General features: G+C 29.9%; 3 protein-coding genes across 4 annotated transcripts; 1 reads left to right on the plus strand and 2 right to left on the minus strand.

Moving 5' to 3' along the window:
- Nucleotides 1-2,838: 2,838 nt before the first annotated feature.
- On the plus strand, nt 2,839-5,979 carry LOC131594387 (E3 ubiquitin-protein ligase MBR2-like). Its single transcript, XM_058866505.1, has 5 exons — nt 2,839-3,472; nt 4,718-4,858; nt 4,951-5,049; nt 5,140-5,286; nt 5,688-5,979. Exons 1-5 carry the CDS (start codon nt 2,912-2,914, stop codon nt 5,820-5,822), a joined length of 1,083 nt encoding a protein of 360 aa, XP_058722488.1. The 5' UTR covers nt 2,839-2,911; the 3' UTR covers nt 5,823-5,979.
- Nucleotides 5,980-6,460: 481 nt separating this feature from the next.
- Nucleotides 6,461-10,711, minus strand: LOC131594386 (uncharacterized). Of its 2 annotated transcripts, none has more exons than XM_058866504.1 (10): nt 10,378-10,711; nt 10,081-10,158; nt 8,744-9,041; nt 8,417-8,640; nt 8,217-8,319; nt 7,971-8,071; nt 7,702-7,876; nt 7,275-7,445; nt 7,057-7,157; nt 6,461-6,779 (listed from the first exon to the last, which is right to left on the minus strand). In XM_058866504.1, the coding sequence occupies exons 1-10, from the start codon at nt 10,621-10,623 to the stop codon at nt 6,720-6,722; spliced, it is 1,557 nt and encodes a 518-aa protein (XP_058722487.1). In that variant the 5' UTR covers nt 10,624-10,711; the 3' UTR covers nt 6,461-6,719. The 2 variants fall into 2 exon arrangements, with proteins under 2 accessions (XP_058722487.1, XP_058722486.1); XM_058866503.1 differs by having other exon boundaries at nt 8,738-9,041; nt 10,378-10,710.
- Nucleotides 10,712-14,624: 3,913 nt separating this feature from the next.
- Nucleotides 14,625-17,485, minus strand: LOC131594388 (uncharacterized). Its single transcript, XM_058866506.1, has 2 exons — nt 15,991-17,485; nt 14,625-15,568 (listed from the first exon to the last, which is right to left on the minus strand). Exons 1-2 carry the CDS (start codon nt 17,145-17,147, stop codon nt 14,782-14,784), a joined length of 1,944 nt encoding a protein of 647 aa, XP_058722489.1. The 5' UTR covers nt 17,148-17,485; the 3' UTR covers nt 14,625-14,781.
- Nucleotides 17,486-23,788: the final 6,303 nt, after the last annotated feature.

Here is a 23,788-nt window from a genome sequence, read left to right on the forward strand (position 1 = left end):
AATTAAAAATGACTTATAATTTTTTATTTAGTTTAAAAAAATTAAAAAAAGATTTTGTCTTAATTTTATTTAATGAATAAATTTTATATTTAATTTTATATAATTCAAAATTTACTTATGAAATTAAGATGTTTTTGATTTATATAAGTTAGTAAAATAATTTTTAACTTTTAAAATTGTTTAGGAAATTTTGATTCACCTTGATTTTATTGATTCACCTTCATTTTATTGATTCACTTTCATTTTATACCTATTAATTGTATTGATTCACCTTGATTTTAATTTTTTTAATAATTATTGAATTCTTTCGGAAGTGTATACCCGAAACATTTCAATACCAATTTGGTCTTGGAATATTTCGGATATGCATCTCCGAAAACACCCCCTCTCCCAAAAAGGGTGTTTTCGGAAATGCATCTCCGAAAACTCAAAAGGTGGTGTTTTCGGAAATGCATCTCCGAAAACACCTTTTTTTTCGTGTTTTCGGAAGTGCATTTCCGAAAACACTTTTTTTTCAATAAAAGTACGTTTTCGGAAATATATTTCCGAAACAAGGGGTATTTTGGTAAATTCGCCAGAGGTGACTAAGAAGGTTAGGAGGTGGGTAAAGAAATTCTCCCAAGTTTTTACTTTTTAATTAAGTAATTGAAGTTAATAAACTTTCATTAAAAACAAATTACTTAAAAAATTATAGTTAAAATTCACACTAAAATAATCTTTTGAGTGAAGTTTTTTTCTCATAAATATTTTGGAATGTTAAAAAAAATTAAAATTACTCTTCGGATTTCTATTATAAATTTTTTTAAAAAGCTTAATAAATAATTAAATAATAAATTATATACATTAAATATTCAATAATTTTTAAAAATATTTTTTTTCTTATAATCGAAACTAGAAAAAATATATTTAATTTGTCACATAAGACTAATGAAGTTATTAAATGGATTTAAATAAGATTATTATTTTTTTACAATCTCTTATATATAATCCTCATAAAAATAATTGTCCTTTTTTTAATATTCTTTTTGTATTTTTAATTTAATTGATTATCCATTTATCAACTTACCCTTATTTATTTTATAGTATTTTTTTTACAACAACAATAAATATTTTCATAAAAATTTGAACTAGCTCTCTTTCTTAACAAACTTGTAAAGACAAAATTTATCACCAAAAAATCTAATAACAACTTCAACTTTTTAAATTCGGATAATTTAAATGAGTTTTAGAAAATAATATTATAAACTAATGCGGCTTCTAAAATATCTATAAAAAAAAGCCAAAAATGAATTTTACCACAATTTATTTATATCAATCATATTTTAGATTATTTATCTGAAATATGTATAGTGTTAAAAACACTAAAGCAAATTTTTTACAATTTTTTTTGCTAAAAATAAACACATTTTTTTTAATATTTACTTAGGTGTATTTATCAAGTAAAATACAAGTGTGGTTTTTACTTTAAACATTAATTTCATATAAAGTGACGAAACTCGCCTATGTTTTATCCAATTAAAATAAGTGTTACTAGTGAAAGTGTCTTAAAAAGAGTGTTTTTAAGGCTCCTTAACAAAAAAATTAAGACAAAACATACTATGACTTTTGTTTTATATTAACTTAATTGATTACATGACCCTTGCATTATCCCTCCTACTACCTCTTTTCAACCTCACTTAAAGCCACAATCCAAACCACAAAACTCCAAGGACACAATGAAAGAGAGTTTTCAAAATTTATTATGATAGGTAGCATCCAATTTTTAGGGTTATAAAAAAGCACAAAAAGAAGCAAAAGTTAGTCACAAGATTCCATTGCTATTGATTGGAATTAAATAGCAATATATGCCCACAATTCCAACAACATGACAAATTAGAGCCCACCTAACAAACAACCCTCTATGGAAAGCAACCTCTCAATATTTTAAATTTATTCTTTCAAAACTAATCAAATCATATTCTCAACTTTCACCAAAAAAGAATGCACTCACTTAAAGAAAAATTAACATCTCTCCATTCTTGTTAAAACCATTCATTTAACATACCAATATTTTGAATATTGGACCTAAAAAATTTAACATGAAATTATGTAGCTCAACTAATTCAATCATAGTTGAATTAAATGATAAATAAATCAAAATAGCCAAAAAAAAAATTTAAAAAAGAAGTAAGAATGGATTGAACCAACTCGTTTAATAATGATTTAACCTAATTCAAATCCAATAAATTAAAATTTAATTGAAATAAAATCAAATTGATAAATTTCCTAACCTCCATTTCTTTGCGTTCAATTGATTAATTTATTATTATTTTTAACATATTATAATTTTATGGTGCTGTCAACCAATCGTCCGTATATCTCTATTAAAAATATATTGTTTTTTTAATCTAATGCACAATAATCAATTATACTATAAGGTTGAAAATAGAAAGTTCTATTAAAAAATCGTATTGTCCGAAAAACAAAAACAAAAAATAATAATATATTTTTTTACTTATAGACGCTCGATCACATATAAAAATATGATTAATTCAATTAAATACATGTTTAGTTTAATTTATAATAAAAATTAAATAAATGTAGCATATCAATTAGTTAAATAAGTGTAAATATGTGATCTGGCGACAATATTTATGTATTAAGGTAAATAAATATTAAATAAATGGTTAACATTTATAAGTCATTAATTTTTTTAGCATATATTAAATTAATTATCTATTAAAAATTTTCAATTTAATTGAACTAATTACAAATATCTACTAATGTAAAAAAAAAAAAATAGCTTAATTATATTCCTTCCTTTCTACAACTAAAGTTTCATTCTTGTTTTTTCAATATCTTACTAACAGTTAATAAATTCTCCATATATCTCTCTCACACTTACAGTCTTTCTCTCTCTAAAATCTAAACCATGCCTGTTCTCACAAGACGCATGAAATGGAGAACAACCATTTCAGAAACTGATCCAACTTCACAAATTTCTCCCATAATCCAATCCATTTCTTGCAAATCCACAATCTGCACCCTCTTTTCCACTATCTCCAACAATGAAACCACACATGACAGTAACAAAAACAAGACAAAAAACAACAAGAAAAACAGCAACAATGTTAATAACACCAGTACAAAGTTTTCTGCAGCATCGACCCTCAGAGGACTCGGTTGCACCGCCGGTGCATCGCAACAGGTGTCTGTACCGGCGGTGATTCGGTCCTCTGAAGATTGGCAGAAGAATAGAAAAAAGAAGAAAACAAGGAACAGTAACAGTAACATTAACAGAAACAAAACATGTCATGGTGTTGTTGTTGTTGATGATGATGTTCCTTTTCAGGAAGTTTGGTGTGGACCTGGAATTGGGTTCTCATCTGATGCTGCTGTTGTTTCTGTTTCTGAAGATAGTGTTGTGACAACAAGAAAGAATGTTTCTTCAAGAGGAAAACTTGATAATGGGGAAAGAATATTACATAGAGAGGTATATTTGTCATTTCTTACTTACCATGATCCTTTCTATTTTTCATTTTAATTTGTTGAAACTTGAAAAGTTTTTTTTTTTTTTTTATAAATGTGTCTAATTTTGTAAACTTAGAAAGTTTGATTAATTGATTCTTTATGCATTATAGGTCATATGTTGCAATCAATAGTAATAAGCATTTCAATTTTTTTTGTTTATAAATTTGAGTGGATGTGTCATCTTTGTAGGGAAAGTCTAATGTAGATGTGACGATTCAAATAGGTGAATGAATGCATTGAATTCAAATCAGAAAAGAAAGAAAAATAATTTTTTTATTCAATTTAAGTTTTATTTTGTGTTTTTCCGATTGAATTATTTGAATTTATTTAAGGAAATAAATATTTGTGCAACTTTTAGAAATTAAAACGACTTTGGCCCGTCTCATATTTTGCGAACACATGCATCAACATGAAGTTTCACAACTTCTAAATTTTATGAGTGCAATTTAAAGTCAATCGAGCCCACCTCACCTTCATTTTTTGGCGGAATAGACTAAGGTTTTAGTTGCATATCGTCTATTAAGTTTTTCTGTTTTACTTTTTTCGGGTTTTTACAAGACAACATTTTTGTCAACCCTAACTCTAGCATTAATAGAATTTCTGCAAATAGACGTTAAAGTTCATCTCTCAAATTAGTATGTTTGAATAGCCGAAGGAAAAAAAAAACTAGTGTGATAAGGTGTGTACTTTTATTAACATAGAGAATTTGGATCCCTAGGAGAGTTTATATATAAAAAATTACTAAGATATATTTATAAGCTCTCAAACAACTTGTGTAAAAATTGTTTTCTATATAAGCTCTCAAACAATTTGTGTAAAAATTGCTTTCTATATAAAAAAAACTTATATGTTATTAGTTTATCCTTATAGTTATTAAATGTTTTGTTGTGATCAACATCATCATATATATTACAATCTCCTTATGCGTCACGCTTTCAATTTCTAAATGTTGAGTATTTTCTTAATTAATTTATTGTGGACCCCTTGAAAATAAGTCTAGTGTAGTGATCAAAGACTTTGAAATAAAGGATGTCGACACACATGACAATGTATCACTATAGCTTTTTGTTTTATTATACAAGACATATACATGTTAATGATAACTTATAGTTTTCTAATCATTTATGTTTATGTTTAAGTTTCGTGATTGTTTTGGTTACTTCTTGTTCTTATATATGTTCTAACTATATAGTATATTTATTAGCAGCGTTCTTCTTATTTTGGAAGACACAGTTTAAATCAAGAAACTTTATCATATTTGAATGATGATGATGATAATTCTGATGTTTTCACAACACGTCATGGATTAGAGTCTTTTGGTAATGGTAGATTCTATCGAAATTCCGAGGTTGGTTCTTCTGAGTCTTGTCTCATTTTCATGTTCGTTTGTTTGAGACATTTTCATGTTCATGTGCATGTTCTGTTGTTGTTTCTTTGAAGATAATGATAATTCAAGGAAAACGATTCATGGGAGGACGAATGAACTCGCGCGACCAATTTAGAGATTGGAGACTCGATGTTGATAATATGTCGTACGAGGTTTGTTCTTTTCTATTAATGTTGCAATGATTATTATTGAGGTGAGTTCTTTTTCGATAATATTTATTCGGTTTTTTTTTTGTTTTACAGCAATTGCTTGAGCTCGGAGAAAGAATCGGCTATGTGAAAACTGGACTTAAAGAAGATGAGATGAGACATAACATAAAGAAAATTAAGGTTTTGGTTTCGAATGATATATCAAAGAATCAAATAGACAAAAAGTGCACCATTTGTCAAGTAAGTTTATAAAATTTAAATTAGGTTTCATATTTGATTAACATCATTAACACTTGATGTATCTAATGTCTCTGCACAACTATCATTTGAGTTGGTTTAACGAAATTTAACACTTCATGTATTTGATGTCTCTACACAACTATCAATTGAGCTGGTTTAACGAAATTTAACGCTTCATGTATCTGATGTCTCTGCACAATTATCAATTGAGCTGGTTTAACGAAATTTAACACTTCATGTATCTGATGTCTCTGCACAACTATCAATTGAGTTGATTTAACGAAATTTAACACTTGTTGTATCTGATGTCTCTGCACAACTATCAACTGAGTTGCTTTAACGAAATTTAACACTTGATGTATAATATGATGTTAATGCATGAATCTTTTTCATGTTTTCAGGAAGAATATGAATTAGATGATGAATTGGGGATGTTAAATTGTGAACACTGCTATCACTTTCAGTGTATAAAACAATGGCTTGTGCATAAAAATTTCTGTCCGATTTGTAAGCAAGAAGTCGCGGTTCGACATTGACTCTAGTGGCGCGAATCCATTGTTTATTTTCTTTTGAAATTGATGTATATAGTTTTTCATATGCAATCTTTTATTAAATCTTTTGAAACCTTTGGTTTTATAGTGAAGAATTGAAACACATGTGTTATATTTGGTAATGATCTTGCTTGTGAGAAAATTATTCTTTTCTTTCTTCTTTTACTTTTTGTCATGAAATTGGTGTTTGAATGCTCTTCAATGTGTTTTTCTACTTTATTTCATGCTTTGTTTTGAAATTTGAGTAAAGGGGAAAATAAAGGAGCACTTGATAATATATTCCTTTTTCACTTTGCACTTCTAGTTACAACTTTTATATTTTTAATGGGAACATTCATGCATCTAATTTGAGACAACAACAACAAAAGTAATAAAAGCATTGCTCTACTTTAAAGTAGGGTTAACAAATTATTCTTTAACAAAGATTGGTGGCTCGACTCAAGTGGTCTGATAGCAGGTGGCGTGACTCAAATAATCTGTTAGGAGATTGTCTGATGATCTCAGATAGACTTTAATATTATCTTAAAATTTGAATTGATTCTATAAAACCAATTTTAAAGTGAATATTTCTTCCATTTATAAACTGGAACTCTTAACAATATTAATAAAAAAATATATTTAAATGATAAGTAAATAATTGGTGTATTCTATAAAACTAACAAATGAGTAAATAAAACAAATTTGATTACAACATCACTTCCTACTAAGTTTGCAAAAAGTCTTGCAATTTATTTACAAACAGAGGCTAATTCCTAATACATGCTTTCTTAGCACTATAGTAAAAATCAGGATAATTTAGTATAGCTATCAAAGAATCTGTGCAGAATACTTGAGATAACTGTGACCTTGTATATTCTATTTACAGTTACATGAGTAAATGGATTAAACCATGTCATGACGAATGAGGAATTCGGTTATACATGGATACAGTTGATCTGCAGCCTGCAATTGGAAGGTAAAAGTAATAAGTTACGAAAACGCATTTGCTTATCTAGATGATATTTTTATTTCAAGAGATGACCATGATGGTATCCAAAATCTCCAACAGAATTTGTTTCGACATTTTCAAACTATATGTTGACCACTTGCTTCGTCAATTTAAATAATCAAATGACAGAAGCCTCTATTATTCATCGAGAGGTCCTCGAATCAATCAATCAATCATATATATATATATAGTATATTTTCTCAGGAGCAGAATAATTGAAAAAAAACATACCGATCGGCCACCCACTAAGTCATAGTGGGCATAGTGTGGACCTCCAAACTCCCCGAAGACTTTGTATGTAACCAGTTCCTCGGGAATAAGCTTCACCGTTTCTGCTTAAAATTTATGATTATGTTATGGTCATCATAAAAAAGTAATTTTTGTTTTAAATTTATAAAATAAAAAAGAGATTTGAGCATTTAATGGATTAGTTAGTTAAGTTTTAATACCGTATACAGCTTCTGGGGGGCAGATTAAGTCCTGGTCACCAGCAATCGCTAAAACAGGAACTTTACTTTTGCAGAGATGATCCTTGTAGAAGAACGTTCCACTCCTGTCGCGTAAACCGCCGTTCTGTAACACTGTTTTTAACTGCAAGAGAAGCTTAGAAGGCACAGTACCTGCCAATCACGGTCCAGTCGTCAATCACGAATCAATCAATAGTTGAGAAGAGAAATGTTTTGCGAGTAATTGCAAGACTTAAACCAAGTTAACTTGTTAGAGTCTGTTTGAATTGATTTATTTGAACTGTTTTCATAAGCTGTATTTTTTAGCTTAGATAGGTTATGAAAACAGCTTATAGTTTATGTGAGAATATTCACTTTAATTTGTCTTTGTTATAGAAATAGCTTATGCATAAGCTTTTTAAGCACTTACAGAAGTTATTCAAAACAAGTTTCTCAAACAATTTTTGATCCATCATGTCTTGAGCTGAAATCTGAGAATTTAGCCAAGATAAAACATACGGAGGATTTATCGCAAGAGGGTATGCAGAAGCAATTAGTGGTCCAACTGGAATAACCGGTACGTTTAATGCCTGAACAGGTTCTACCTGCAAACAAACAAGTAGACAGCATATATCACCGCACGCACGGAATAAAATAAATAACTTTTTCTTTTCCAAATCAGTTCTTATAATCACTTGCCAGTGGTAAGAGCCATTTGAGTGATGATCTTGAAGGTGTATAGTCGAGCGATGATGCCAACGTAACAACTGATGCGAATGAAGAATCCTTTTCATCAAAACCTGTCATAGAATTTATAGAGAATAATATGAAATATCGTTCATGAAATGATACTGAAATACATAAGCATTGATGATCGAAGTTGTAAACAAGCCTCGTGAACTCGGAAGTTGTAGAAGGAATAAATAACATATTACTTGGACTTACAACACCGTGAGAGCATTGCATACAACAAGATACCGCCCATTGAGTGGCCAATCGCCAGCAATTTTCCATCCCTTGGTTGGCATTGAGCCTTTATATATTCCATCTAATGTACAAAGGTTTAACAAAATAATTCAGAAACAAATTTAATGATATGAATTTGAAATTCATTTACCGATACTCTTCAAGAACGTCCACCTCACCGCAGCAGGTACATCCTCTTCGAGATAATGATCAAAGTCCCAATCATATTTGACAATCAACTCAACCTGTTTCTGAAATTCTTCTAAAGTCGTATTAAAACGGTCTGGCAACTCTAAAATCTGCGGTGGGAAAATTTGTTGACCTTTGATTAGAGTTTGAAGTCTCCGATGGAAATCCTTGATCTGACTAACAATTGCAGAGTTGTGTCTCCCTTCCGACAAATCTTAAAAAAAACATCTTTTACTTTGTTAGTGTATATATAATGATAATGATACTCCTACATTGTAAAAAATGACAAGCTCTCGAGTTTAGTAGCTAACCGTTACCGAGAAAGCTTAAAAGCCTTTCAGACATCCCTGTAAGAACCTCCATCAACCTCACCGTTGGCCGTGATTCCTCAAATTTTGCTTCTGATTCAAAGGAAGCACCCAGGTTCTTAAATTCCAATGCTCTTTCAAAATCACTACTTTTACTGTCATTAATTGCAGAATCTATCTCAGGCGAATTCGTGAGACATTCCTCGTCTTTCTCCAAGCTGTCTCCATACGTGCTCAACCCTGCACCTCGAACCTCAAGAGTCCATGTATCAAATCCTTGTGCCGACATGTACCGAGCAAATGAAGACTGAACACAAACAACATACAATTAACAACATCGATCCCATAAACAACATGCAGTTAGCAACATCGATCATAGATAAAACTAGACTATTGTCAACGATAAACATGCTTCAGAGTTATGAATGCAGCATCAAAGTTTTTGAAGTGCCACTGCATTGGCTGCTTTCGTCCATAATTTTCTTATGTGTCATGGATCAGGAAGTAACGTAACCGCGAAGTCTATGCTACTGCATTGCAATTTAAAATGAAAGTAGGATACTATGGTTATGCTAAACTCACAACAACCCAAACAAGAACTTAGCATGTGTTTGGTTCTGCGGTGAAGAAAATTGATTGAGTAATTTGTTTCTATAAAATTGATTTGGAATAAGAGTGAGTTGAAGGTTAAGTGATTTATGTTTGGATAAATTTCTGCAAAAATGAGTGGAACCCGAAATTTCAAAATCATGTATAGACTTAGTCTATGTTTGGTTTCACGTTTGAGATATCCATAACTGATTCTGGACGTCTAGACATGATTTTGACGTGTTTGGTCGATCTCGAGCAAAATTGATTATGCTTTCAAGAATTGATTCTACCTGAAGCTAGGATTTGTAGCTTTTGATCAAACGTGATTTTTACACTAGAATTTATTGTTCAACTCACTTTTCCAAGAATTTCTCCAAGCATAAATCACTTTACCTTCAAATCACTTCCACCGCAGAACGAAACACACGCTACAAATTCTAGCTTCAAGGAGAATCAATTCTAAAAAGTATAATCAATTCTACTCGAGAGCAACCAAACGTGTCAAATCTACACACATCAATTTTGGATGCTCCAAACTTGAAACCAAACATCTATCTCTAATGATCAAGAAAATCACGGCAAGAACTCAAAGTCAACAAGAAGCTACACTTTGTAACTTCTCAAAATCACGGAAGAAATGACTTTAAACACACGGTAGTGGCGGGCCACCGAGTTACCAAAATCTTAGTCATTCTCAAAAAAATAACAACAAAAGTTATATTGCTTTTTCAATGAAAGAAACACAGTGATCTCACCTCAGGAGAGAGATCATAACCAATAGCATTGGTAGCCACCCCTGACAACAACAAAAGCGGATGATTCCTCAAAGGAGCCTGCACAACATACATAACACAAAAGATTACAACTTTAACAAAAACCTTAACACATTCACCTTAGAATTTCAAAATGCATAACGCAATATTGCAACAAAAAAACACTATTTTTATATGAAATACTATGTGAACAACGAAATTGAAAAAAACCCAGAAGATATATCATTGCATTGTCAAAAGGGTATCCAAAAAAACCGTAAAGTTGAAAGCTTTGAGAACCTTGGGAGAAGGAAGGTAGCGCCAGAGAGCAAGTTTCCAATCGGAGTTTGGAACAGTGACACGGTGAAGCTCATCGGCGGTGCATATTGATTGTCGCTTCACGTTTCTCTTCTCCCAATGTAGCTTCGCCGGAGACGGTGGAGGATCACGCCGGCAATGAAAGATGAATCGGGTTTTATGTTTCGGGTCGGGTCGTGGTGGTTGGATGCAACAGAATGATGATGCACCAATGTTGTTGAGAAGCATTTTTTTTTTTCAATTTATTTTTTATTTTCAATTTTCTTTGAAGAGGGTGTTATGTACTTATGTTACGTAGGTTGTTTAGCTATTTCTGTTAAACAATTTAATTACAATTTTGTTATATAAGAAATTTTAGATTAAGGAGACACGTTTATTTTTCCAAAATTTTAGAATAAGATATTTAATTAAAGTTGGTTAAACATTTAGAAATTGTTTTGTGAGAAATTAACATTTCTTGTCGTGAGAAAATCATTCACATCATTTTTCCAATCTTCAAATACACCTTGTCAAACACATCCAATTTAAAATTATTTACTTCCTCCGTTTCATAATAAGTGTCTCATTTGCATTTTTTTCTTGTCTCAAATTAATTGTTCATTTACAATTCCAATGCATCAATCATTATTATTTTTCCACTATTATACCGCTATTTATTAACTTTCACGTTATTCAACTACTATTAATAGGGGTATTCTAGTAAATGATATTAACTTTTTTACTAAAACCAACACATCCAATAATTTTTTTAAAAACCGCGGATTGCTCAAATAAGATATTTATTATGAGACGGAGGGAGTATAATCGTACGAGAGTTTGTTATCAGATGATTCATCATATTTATTTCTACAATTTAAATATTCAATTCTAAGATACCGTTTGATTGAATTTTTTTTATTGTAAAAATTATTTTTAAGTTGAAATTGAAAATAAGATTTTTATAAATAACGTTAAAGTTGTATGATAATATTTATAATTTTTTAATTTAAAAAATATAGATGAAATAATTTAAAAAGTGAGAAAATGAATAGTTTATCCTATATATGCGTGAATAAATGTATACTCTACTTGATGATAGGAAGAACAAGACGTACACAAAATGAGTATACAAAACAATTTTGATAAGCATTTTCTTTTATAGAAGAGAGATTTATCACTTTAACTTTTAAATTAAAAGTTTTATTTAGTAGATAAACTCGTTTAAAATTGTATGTGAGTATGTGGATGCCCGTAAACATACCGTATACGTACGTTTAAAAGAAAGATGTGTGTCATTAGGTATTGAAAATTTAAAATGGAGCATTCAAATGTGAATATTCTTACATACTTATTAGGTTTTAAAATTTATGTTCAATTTGGTAATAGCTTTCATAAGTGATTTATTTCAAATAATTACATAGCTTTAAAAGAAATATTATTTTATACTTTAAAAATAAATTGTAAGAGATTTTTTAAAAATAATAGAAGGTTTTTAAACTCATTTTTTTTATTAATTAAAAGAGTGATTTTAGTATTAATTAAGTTAAATATTTATCATTAAATTTTTTAATATAAGCAAAATCATGTATATTTCAAAATTAATTTTTCTTTTACGAAAAACTATTCAAGATAAATTTGAATTTAAGTAAATAATTCTTTATTCTAATTTATCATATGAATTGCTCTTGATTCTTTATATTTATATCATTACATCTTATTAGTATTGAAAATCACTTCGACTTGCCAAAACCTACACTTTTTATATTAGCAATATAAACATTCTTGAGCAAAGTCACCTCACAACCCCAATGTCCTGGGTGGAGTTCGAACCGGCAAAGGTTTCAACGACTTTTTTTTTTTTTTTTGACAAAAACAAACTTAACGACTTTCATTCCTCAAACAAAGTTCAATACAAGGAGTATATTTTACAACTAAGTATATTTTATATTTAGCAATATAAACAATCTTTCAATAACATTTATTTCAATTGTATTATTTATCATTAGTTCTCAAACACAATCTAAATCGACTCACTCAAATTTATAAATAAGCAAAAATCATTATACATAAATAATAAATAATAATAAAAAATGTTTATCACTAAAATGAATGAGTCGATTTAGATTGTCATCAGCATATATTTGTTTCTAAGATCCTAAAACCTTCTTCGAGTCCATAGTTGGAAGAATGACGTATGTGGTCTGACATCACCGACCCGACGTCACAAAGAGATTCTTATTTTTCATCGAACAATCCTCAATCTTCATGACAAAAAAAAAGTAATATGGTTTATCTGTTATGGGTCAACTAATTTGTAAGATCATAAAATACGGGGGCTAGTCCACCTTATATGCTCTCCTCCACCATAATAAAAATTCATAATTGTCCCTAGCGTTCGTAGATGCATCTTCGGACACACTTTTTTCATACACCTTAGATGAAATTGATGAGAAACTCTTATTCTGTTAAAATTTAGTCTGGAGATACATCTCTATATGCTTTAAAGGTTAATCCGGAGATGAATCTCTGTAACCCCTTAGTTCAATGTTCAGTGAGTTTTTCGGAGATGTAACTCTAGAATATGCTATGTTAGTTCAAACTAGAAACAAGAAGGAACAATGGCAGAATAGAAAAACAACGTAAATTAACATAAAAAATAAACATTACATAGATAATTGTCAATGTTAACATGAATTTAATATTACATGTCATTACAAATGAGTGGTTCATGATGTTGCAACATCCTTATAATATATTCAGTTGATCATACAATCGTCGCATCCACTTCAATCAGACCATTTGTCGAGTAACGATAAAAGATATTTCACATAACCTTTAAATCATCGTTTGTCTTCAGTTCAAGCATGATGAACCATATCTTCTTTTCATTGTTAATCGAGGGTGAATGATACTCGAATTTGACAATTCTCTGATTTTTTAGATATCGCAAGAGTATTTAGTTTAGATATAGAGTGGTGACTACATTGGATTTAATTCCCATGTAGACGTGCTGTAATGGAAGGAATTTTTTAAAAAAGTTTTTTATTACATTTTCCTTTTTATTTTTACAAGAAAAAAATTGTATTTTTAAATATATTTGTATGATTTTTTAAACAATTTTAGTATTATTTATTTTATTAATTATTATGTACATATTAAATATAATCTAATATAACATTAATTTATTAAATTAATAAATATCGCATCATATTTAAATATTTAAATATGACACAACGGTAATTTTAAAATATAAAATTTACTTTTAAAAATTGATAAAGTAGGAGAACAAAAATCTAAAAATTAATTAAAAATAAAAAGATAAAAGTTACGAATTTGAAAATAGAAAGACCTAATTTTATAAATTGGTAAATACCTAAAATTATAGTTAAACCAATATTCTTTCATGTCATATTTCATAATGACTAAACATTGATTTTTATAAATTTATTTTTAAATACATTTTGATTATTTCTAACTTTCTAATTATTTGATCAATGCAAAAGAACAAGTTTTTAATTAGTTTTAGATAAAATGGCTAGAAAAGACAAAATGTCTTCGCACTTAAGAAATGTGGTTGGGCCTAACTCAACCCTACAAAACCGGCTTGTAGGGTGAGGATTGCCCCCACTTATAAGGACATGTTCAAGCCATATATTGTCCGATGTAGGACTCTTAACACACCCCCTCGTGAACATATATTGTCCGATGTAGGACTCTTAACACACCCCCTCACGCCCAGGACTAGACAACTGGAGCGTGGAAATAAATGTAGGACTCTTAACACACCCCCTCACGCCCAGGACTAGACAACTGGAGCGTGGAAATAAATGGCATGTGGCCCGATAGCGGAAACCATAGAAGGTGGCCCACCGGATCTTAAACCAGGCTCTGATACCATTTTAAGAAATGTGGTTGGGCCTAACTCAACCCTACAAAACCGGCTTGTAGGGTGAGGATTGCCCCCACTTATAAGGACATGTTCAAGCCATATATTGTCCGATGTGGGACTCTTAACACACACTTTTAAGAAATGTGAGTGAAAGTTGCACGTTTTAATCTGTAGATGTTAGATATTCTTAATATTCGGCCAGATCAAAGACACACTCCATCCATGTTCATTGATTCCATTTTGTTTTGTATACTACTTCTAAACTTGATAAATCATGCTTCTAGAAAATAGAGAAAATCTTAATTTCAATTCTACATCAATTGAACAATGAAAAAATAAAACCAAATAAAATGTCTTTACATAAGGCTAATGGCAACAACTTGTTTTATTCAAAATATGATCTTACATGTCATTCATCTTCATAAGTTCATATAAACAAAAATAAAATTAAACTATGCTTATTTTTCATGTAGAAAACTAGGCTCCAAATTTGTGACTGCAGTGAATCAAGATCCGATTTAAACCGGCTGCGAAGTTCTATTTGATTGCTGAACATTATCTGCAGGAAACTGATTTGAAGCATCAGATAATGCTGCAGCAGCAGCTGCAGGGGTCATGGATTGGTACTGAGTAACCAAAGGAGCATTAGTTGTTTGTTGAGTATAGTACACTTGACCTTCCACATTGCCACCATACTCATAACCATAGTTAGTACCACTAGAAGGAGCTACATTGATTGGATGTTGTGGTTGATGATGGAATTGAGGCAAACCAACAAATTGTTGTTGAAATTGATTTGAAGGAACTTGAACAAATGTTGAATTGGATGGCACATTAGGGTTAGGTGATTTATTAGGGTAAATTGGTGGAGTTCCACTTTGAGGTATTAGTGGCCTAATAGAGGTCACAACATTAGGGTCACTTAGAGAATGTTGCAATGTCATGTTGTATGGTTGTTGTTGTGTGGTTCCAATTGGCATTACATAGATTGGATATTGTTGTTGAGCAATTGGATTGTGAAGCTGTTGTTGTTGTGATTGTGGGGGATAGACTTGGTAGTATGATGGGATTGGAACTTGATTTGTGGATGTAGGGTGGTGGATATAGTGAGTGTTGGAATGAACAAATTGTTGTTGTTGTTGTGGTGGTTGGAGTTGTTGGTTTTGATCCACTTGTTGAGGTAACATGTAACTAGAATCTTGAGGTTGAGGTTTGGTGTCTATGTTTGTAGGTTGGATTTGGACTTGTTCTTGATGATAAATGATTTTGGAGAAAGAATTTGTAGATGCAATACTACTAGTATCACTGAAAAAATACATTAACCACAAAAATTTGTAAGTACTTTTTTATTTCAATATATCCAGATTTCAATAATGAAAAACACATATTGTACGAATCTCGTTCGGATGTCAAAGTCAGATGCAGAGATGCACTAGAGCAGTGTTTGAAAATGTGCAAGATGGATTACCGTACAGAGTCTCAAATTTGTCTGGTTAAACTATAGTTAAATAAATTAGGTTAAATCATGAATAAATAAGACTTTTATCTGTATTGCCGTAGTTAAACGGTGGTTAATCTACTTAATCTGGACATGATCTCTAAAAATTTGATACGCTATCAGATGCGTAAAACTTTGAAACAAAAGCAAAAGAAGTAGGAAAGAACTATGACATGAAAAATGAACCAAAGAAAAAGGGCAATATAGCAAGCACAATTCATAATAATACCTTGTGACTGAATCTGGTGATGGAAGACTCAAACCACCACTAGTCCTCGGCTGAACAAGCTGCAACGGTAAAGGCGGTTTTCGAGCTCCAATGACTCCTCCATACTCTAATCTCTCATCATCAGAAACAACCCTATTCACATTAACATCACTAGTAACAGCAGTAGTAACAACACCAGCTGAAGCCATAGTCAATGTTGCAGGAATTGCAGCCATAGCCACATTAGCAGAAGATACAACAAATCCATCATCTTGCTTCATTGCAACTTTATTCTCTTGTTGAAGCCTACTACCAACGGTTTCGTCAACACGGACACGAATCGGAGGCAAATTCGCCATTGAAGTAGACAGAGAAGATGAAGATGGACTATTTTCCAGCATTGGTGAACCAGGTGTTGAGTTCACAACATTAACAACATCAAAAACATTCTTAACATTGTTGTTGCTGCTGCTGCTGTTTTCGAGAAGGTTCAATGTCTCTACTGCTGTTCCAACACCTTGTGCTTCCAAGTTATTGCTTGAATCGCTAGCAGGAACATTATCAAGATTCACGAAAGAATCTCCTGCTGAATCCGAGACACCCCTCGAGAGAATCCCCGAGTTGTTGAGTGCATCAACAAACCATGTCTCGGATTTCGCATCATCAAGGAGTGATCCCATTGAGAGTGTTGACTCTGGTTTTGTGAAGAACAGAAACACTCTGAGTCTCGAAGAAGATTTCATGGTCGAAGATGAAGATGATATTCGATCATACTCTTCGATCATGTTGTCGAGATCTTCATCTGTCGTGACAGTGATGAGGCTGTCAAGGTCTTCATTTGGAAGCTGGTACTTGAGAGTAAAAGGTCTTCCATTAAGAATTGTCCGCGAAAGGCGCGAACATAGGTCTTTCAACGAAGAGCTACGGTCGATCACCACTATTCGAGTATCACCACCAACATAAAGTAGGGATTTATCGTGAGGACGCGGCATTATATGGCCTCCGTAGCTGCACATAAGACGAAGCTTGGCGTTTGGGACATTAGCTAGAGGCTCATCGTTCATCGGTTCTCGTGATCGTGGTGGTGGTTGTGATCGTGGTGATAAAGACTCTAACGAGTCAGGATAATTCGGTTGGATGAAATTCGATGCGGATATGGAGATAAGTGGTGGATCCATTAGAATCGTGGTTTTTGAAATGAAATAGAACGGAGCAGAATGAAGCGGAACAGAGGTTTCTGGCCACTCTGCTTAATTTGGTGCAGAGTTAAAACAGAGGAGAAACAGAGGGAAATAAGGAGAAAAACAGAGTGAAAACAGAGAAGAAACAGAGTTAGTGGAAATTGCAAGTGGGAGTTATATTCCTCTTTTTCTCTATTGATTGTGGCTTTATTACCTTTGAAAAGAAATGAAAATGAGATACATTATAAGGAGATAAAGATTCTCTCAATTTGTTACAACTTGTTTGTGGCTGTATTTGGCACTATCCAGCTTTTGTCTTAGTTTACCAATACAAGTTTTAAAGGATAAAAAGAAAAGAAAAGAAAAAAATCAGATTGAGACTCAAATAAGTAAAGTGACTCAAGATTATTTTAATTCAACTTTTACATTCCCAATGCTGAAATTTTGGTTTTGGAGTATTGTGTCATTATTTTATTTCATGATTACATGGATGAATGTTAGGTTTTCTTAAGAAGGGATGAAAGTTAGTTGATGAAATAAGTAGCTTAAATTGAGGCTTGTGGAGATTATTTAATTAATTAGTTTGTCATGGAGTGAATAGTCCAATATTGGGAAAATAACACTTGTGGGTTTTAAATACTAAATCAACTCTTATAATAATTTTTAAATATATGCATTCGTTTGTTTAATATTTCTTGTAATACATATGTGTATCTGAGTGTGAATAAGATCTAATTTGGGTTAATTTTAAGAAAAATCTTACAAATGTTTACAGATTTTTAATATATTTATTTTAGACACTAATACTTTTACTTTTTTGACTTTTAATATATTTTTTTCTAAAACTATTTTGATTAATGAAATATTAAAACTTGATTAATACGGTTTAAAGTTTGGTTAATATATACGATATCGATTTTGATTAATCGTATTTATAAAATTGATTAATACAGTTTATAACTTGATTAATGAGTTCTAAATATAAAAGAATATTAAATCGTAAAATAAAATTGATTAATGGAGTGTAAATATTGGTTATAGTATGTATTTTATTGGTTAATGAAGTAGTGAAAGTGGTTAATAAATTATAAGTAAAATAATTAATTAATAATTTATATTTTTATGGTTAATATAGTTGTGAAATTGGTTAATGACACAATCTTATATTTATATTAAAAATAAATTTTAAAAATAAATATTTTTTAAAAAAATAATATTATTCTATTAAAAAACATTGTTCACCACCACCGTATAAATACGGTGAATAATATATACTGTAATATTGGTATACAAGTTAATAATTATTGTTCAGTGTTTAGATAACTTTTCTTTCCTCATAAAAAAAATGATAATTAAATCAACACTCAATATGTCAACCAAAATAAAAACTACAAGTATTAGCACAAATTATTAAAAGAAAAATAATTTTCACTGAAAAATGAAAATGACAACTTGATGCATACTGCCATCATATAATATATTTATAAACAATAATGTACTCCCTCCGTCCCAAAATATAAGAGAAAAAAATGCATTTTTCTTGTCCCAAAATATAAGAGAAGAAATCATCTTTTATTTCTTTCAAGGTAAAATTAAATGCAAATTGTATTTAACTTACATTCTCTCTCATCATTTCTATAACCAACAACCAATTAGAATTTTTTTTACATTTTTCAAAACAATTTATTTCAAGAAAACCATAAATTAAATGATTGTGTTTTTACTTTTCTTATTAAACATGATTTTGTTTTTTCCTCTTATAATTTAGGACGGAGGGAGTACATAACTATACACGATGCTTTTAAAAAGAGAGTTCAATAGTTTCTCATAATTAAAACATTAGTTATAACAAATGGTAGAGACAAGAATTTAACTTAAAGGTTGACCTTAAGTCTTACTCAAAAGTGGTATAGTTACATAAATCAATTTTTGTCCTAATGTATCAAAGATTATCCTTCTAATATAAATAGTTAATCTCTAGATTTTTTTTAATAAATTTTTTATATGGTCTCCAACTTCCATTTCTAAGTTAGAAATGTTTTTTTTAACTTACATTTCATATTTTTCGTCTTATTTTTCTTAGGCAAAAGCCATGCATTTTTAAAATTCGTCTCCATCTCTAATCTCTCATTTAAATTTTTCTTTGATTCTCCAAAAATATATTCTTAAAGTATTCAAAATACAATTATATAAGTGTGTGTTTAGATTGACGATAGACAGAATTGAGTTTGGTAAAATTGATTTTAATAGAATTGAGTTTAGCATAATTGATTTAAGTTTTGATACATTTATGTAACAGTGAGTTGAACAACAAATTTCGATGTAAAAATCACGTTTAAACTCAAAAGCTACAAATTTTAACTTTAAGTAGAATTAATTACAGAAGCAGAATCAATTCTATTTTAAAAGAATCAAACACTTCAAAATCACTTCAGAATCAATTATACACGTTTAAAATTGTTTTCTCTTATACAAGATTAGATTGAGTCTTCCTTACAATACTATGTGGAATCCTTGAAAAAACGACGAAACAACGAGTCCCTCTAATGAGACTAAGTTGAGTCCCTCAAACAAGACTAAATTAAGTCTCTTAGACAAAACTATATCAAATCTCCTTAACGAAGTTGTGTTGAGTTCCTCAAACAAGAATATCTCGAATCTTCTTGACGAAAAAATGTTTAGTCCTTCAAACAAAATTATATTGAATCCTTCACTATGTGTTTTTTATGTTGCTTTATCTTTGAAAAAACATGAAAATAAAATATATTATAAATAAATAAAAATATCTCAGTTTATTTCAAATTGTTGTGGCTGTATTTAGTACACCCTCCGGTCACTATTATAAGCAAAAAAAATGGTCTAATTCTTGGTCACTATTATAAGCAAAAATCAATTATTACTAAATCATTTAATGCTGTAATTCCTAAGATACCCCTATATTTCATTTTCCAATACTTCATTAAATTTAATAAAGAGGATATTATAGTAAATTTAATCAATGTTTTCTCCAAAATCTAAAAAGTTAACTACACTTAATTGAATTTCTTAATAATCGTAAAAATCATTTTTTTTGCTTATAAATGTGACCGGAGGGTGTACTATCCAACATTTGTCTATTTTTTGGATCAATTATTTAGATGTTGTCTTAGTTTACCAATAGAGGTTTTAAAGGACAAAAAAATGTGAAAAAATTAATGGAAGAAAATATTTAATAAGCTTGAGACTCAAAGAAGTAAAGTGACTCTAGATTACTTGAATTCAACTTTTGGCTTGGATTTAAGGGATAGAGTTCTTCATTTACATTTTCAATGCTGAAATTTTGGTTTTGGACTATTGTAGTATTAATTTTTTTATTAGATGGATGAAAGTTAATCTCTGTTTATCGAAAGGATGAAAGTTAGTTGATGTATTAATTAACACAAATTGAAATTTTATTGACAATATTTAATTGATGCATGTCTGGTTTCACGTTTGATATTCATAATTAATTCTAAAATTTTATAATGAATTTTGGTTTTTAGATTTGATTTTATTTAAAATTAGAATTTGTATTGTTTGAATTTCAATATAATTTTGACACTAAAATTTAATGTCAAATTACTTTTAAAAGAATTTATCCATATATAAATTACTTTGCTTTTAAATTACTTTTAATTAGAATCAATTTTTCTAAAAATCAATTTACTTAAAATCAATTTACCGCATAAACAAATACCCCTTTAATTGGTTTGTGGTGAAGTGATGAATATTAGTTTATCACCTTCAATAAGAAGTAAGGACTTAGAAAAAAGAACACTAGTGAATTATATTGCCTTCATTTGATAGGAATTTATGGCTTAAAGCCTTAAATTTAAGTCAACTTTGATAATAATTTTCAAATTCATTTATTTATTATTTAATATAATAGTCATAGATGCATTTGAGTGTGAATGAGATCTAATTTAATTTGTTATCCATTTCTCTAGATTTTTAGATAACTTTTATTTCACTCATCATAAAAACTTATAATTAAAACAACACTCAATATGTCAACCAAAATAAAAACTACAAATATTAGCACAAATTATTAAAAGAAAAATAATTTTCACTAAAAGATAATCCTTCATATTCTATGAATTGGATACTCCAAATACCACACCGATACTGATATGCAGCGATATTGATAATAATTTTAAAAATAAATAAATTAAATATAATTATAAATATAATCTCTGACACTAACACTTCTTTTTTTTAAAATGTCTATACATATCATATTAACCTGTAAATATTAATCATCAAAAAAGTATATGAATAATTTGGCTCAATAACATGGTTAACCAAAAAATCATAGTTGTAATTCATTTTCTGACTCTCATTCATGACAATAGTTGTCTCCTTATACTCTTATTACAGTTTTGCTTATTTGGATATTCCATTTTTTGATGTAGTAAGAGAATTGAACCAGCTAGCACATGCATATGTCGTTTGTTCTATTGGTACTTGTGCATACACTGCATATTTACAGCTTGAATTGGCTGGTTTATAAACGCAATACAAAGTGTTATTGGAGTTGTTGACTTGTTGTCCTTTTGAGTTGGCATACCCTCATGCACGAGGGGGTGCTTAAGATGAGCACAACCCAAGAGAGCAACTATAGGAAAGTAACATGGTCAAGTCAACACAAAACTAGCCTTTTTGATAGCATTAGTGCGTCCTTTTTATATTTATTTAAATTTAAATTAGTACTATCCCACTTAATTAAAGATGATTGAACAAATCAAATACTCTCTCATTGACAAAATACTCTTACATATATGATAATACGTGAATGTCTTGTTTTGTTTTATAAAATGATTATAGTAAAATGTTGAATATTTTGATTAAAAATAAATTATGTTATTATGAAAATAAAAATAAAAGGAGGTAATTGATATCACTACGGCTGTGATAATCAATCGTAGTAAAAATACATATATTTTTAATTTAAAAATAAATAAAAGAAGAAATGTGCCATTATAATATTAAAGAAATGTTAGAAAATATAAGTTTCAATCGAATGGACCGAGGCTGAAATCGTGAATGAAATCACTTTCTTTATAATATTTCAAGCACTTTCGAATGTCTTAGAGTTTCGATGCAGGAATACCCAGGATAATTCAGCCTTATCGAGTTTGCGCAAGACCGGCGAAAACTCGAAATGCAGTGAAGAATGCTCTGGAATTTTTAGAGGAATTTCGGTTTGGTGATGTGACATTTTGAATCCGGAATCATGTTTTTATAGGCCAAAATAATATTTTCATAAGGTTGCGACCCTTAGTGAAACAATATAATTTTCAAAAGTTATGACTGTTGGCACTTACACTGATTCATGTACCATTTGCATGGTTTCACTTCTGCATTATTTCGTGAACAGTTGCCAACTTTCTGAATTCAAAATTCAAATCACGGACACAGAGCAAAATGTAACAGGCCGGTCGTCGCCTGCCGGAGCTGCCTCATTAACGTAGCCCGATCGCTCCGATGCAGGTGCTCAAGTGTCGTCTCATGCCCACGGATCCGGAGTCGGAGCCGGAGCCGATGTCGCCGATGGCGACACCGGCGAGTCGTTGTAGGATTGGGACAAGTGGCATAATATTTGGGACCACCACATTTGTCAATGTGGCACTTTATCCGCTTTTGTCCTTTTGTTCAATTAATGGTATTAACTCTTTATAAAGACTTTCAAAGTGAGTGAATCTTCCAATATGAGACTTTATTACATGCATTTATTAGCATTTACTCACTTTCACCATTTTGTCATTTTAGAACACAACTTATAATTTTCATTGAATTAATTACAACAAGAAATCCTAAAATCGTTGCACTAAAATTTGAATACATGTAATTTAGGAATTTTTACCATAGTTGTATCATTTAACCATGGTAATATGTAAACTATTTTTATTTAAAAAATAAATAAAAATGATGGCGCCTGATCGTAAAGATGATATCATTAGGGGTATTCAAAACTGAACCGGCCCAATAAAAAACTACAAAATCGAACCGAACTAAAACGAAACTACAAAAAATTGCATTTGGTTCAGATGTGTTTGGTCCATTTTCTAACAAAACCGTATGGTTCAGTTAGGTTTGCGTTTGTTTTTTTGAAACCAAATCAAACCAAACCAAACTGCATTATGTTACAAAATCTTACTAACCAATATATATTTCTTTATTCTTTAGAGAAATCAACAAGTATTGTGTGTATATTTTATCATATTATTTGTAAGACATTTATTTTTATTTATATATCAACATACAAAAACTAAAATTATAACAACAATTATTCATTTATAAATACTTGACTATATATATATATATATATATATATATATATATATATATATATATATATATATATATATATTATTGTATTCCTTGGATAATATTTATTTAAGAATGCAATTTCATGTATATAATCATTTAAACTTAAGATAAACTTGTAAGACACAATTTTATATATCAAATTTTAAATTTATTTCGACAATTATAAGTTTTTTTATCGAAATGTATGAATGATAAAACACCAAATTATATTTTTTATATGTGTATGTATAGCTCAATATTTTTTTTTTAAAAACCGAACAAATCCAAATTGCATTAGCTTGGTTTGGTTT

The sequence above is a fragment of the Vicia villosa genome, linkage group LG4, assembly GCF_029867415.1.
Source record: "Vicia villosa cultivar HV-30 ecotype Madison, WI linkage group LG4, Vvil1.0, whole genome shotgun sequence".
Lineage (NCBI taxonomy): Eukaryota > Viridiplantae > Streptophyta > Magnoliopsida > Fabales > Fabaceae > Vicia > Vicia villosa.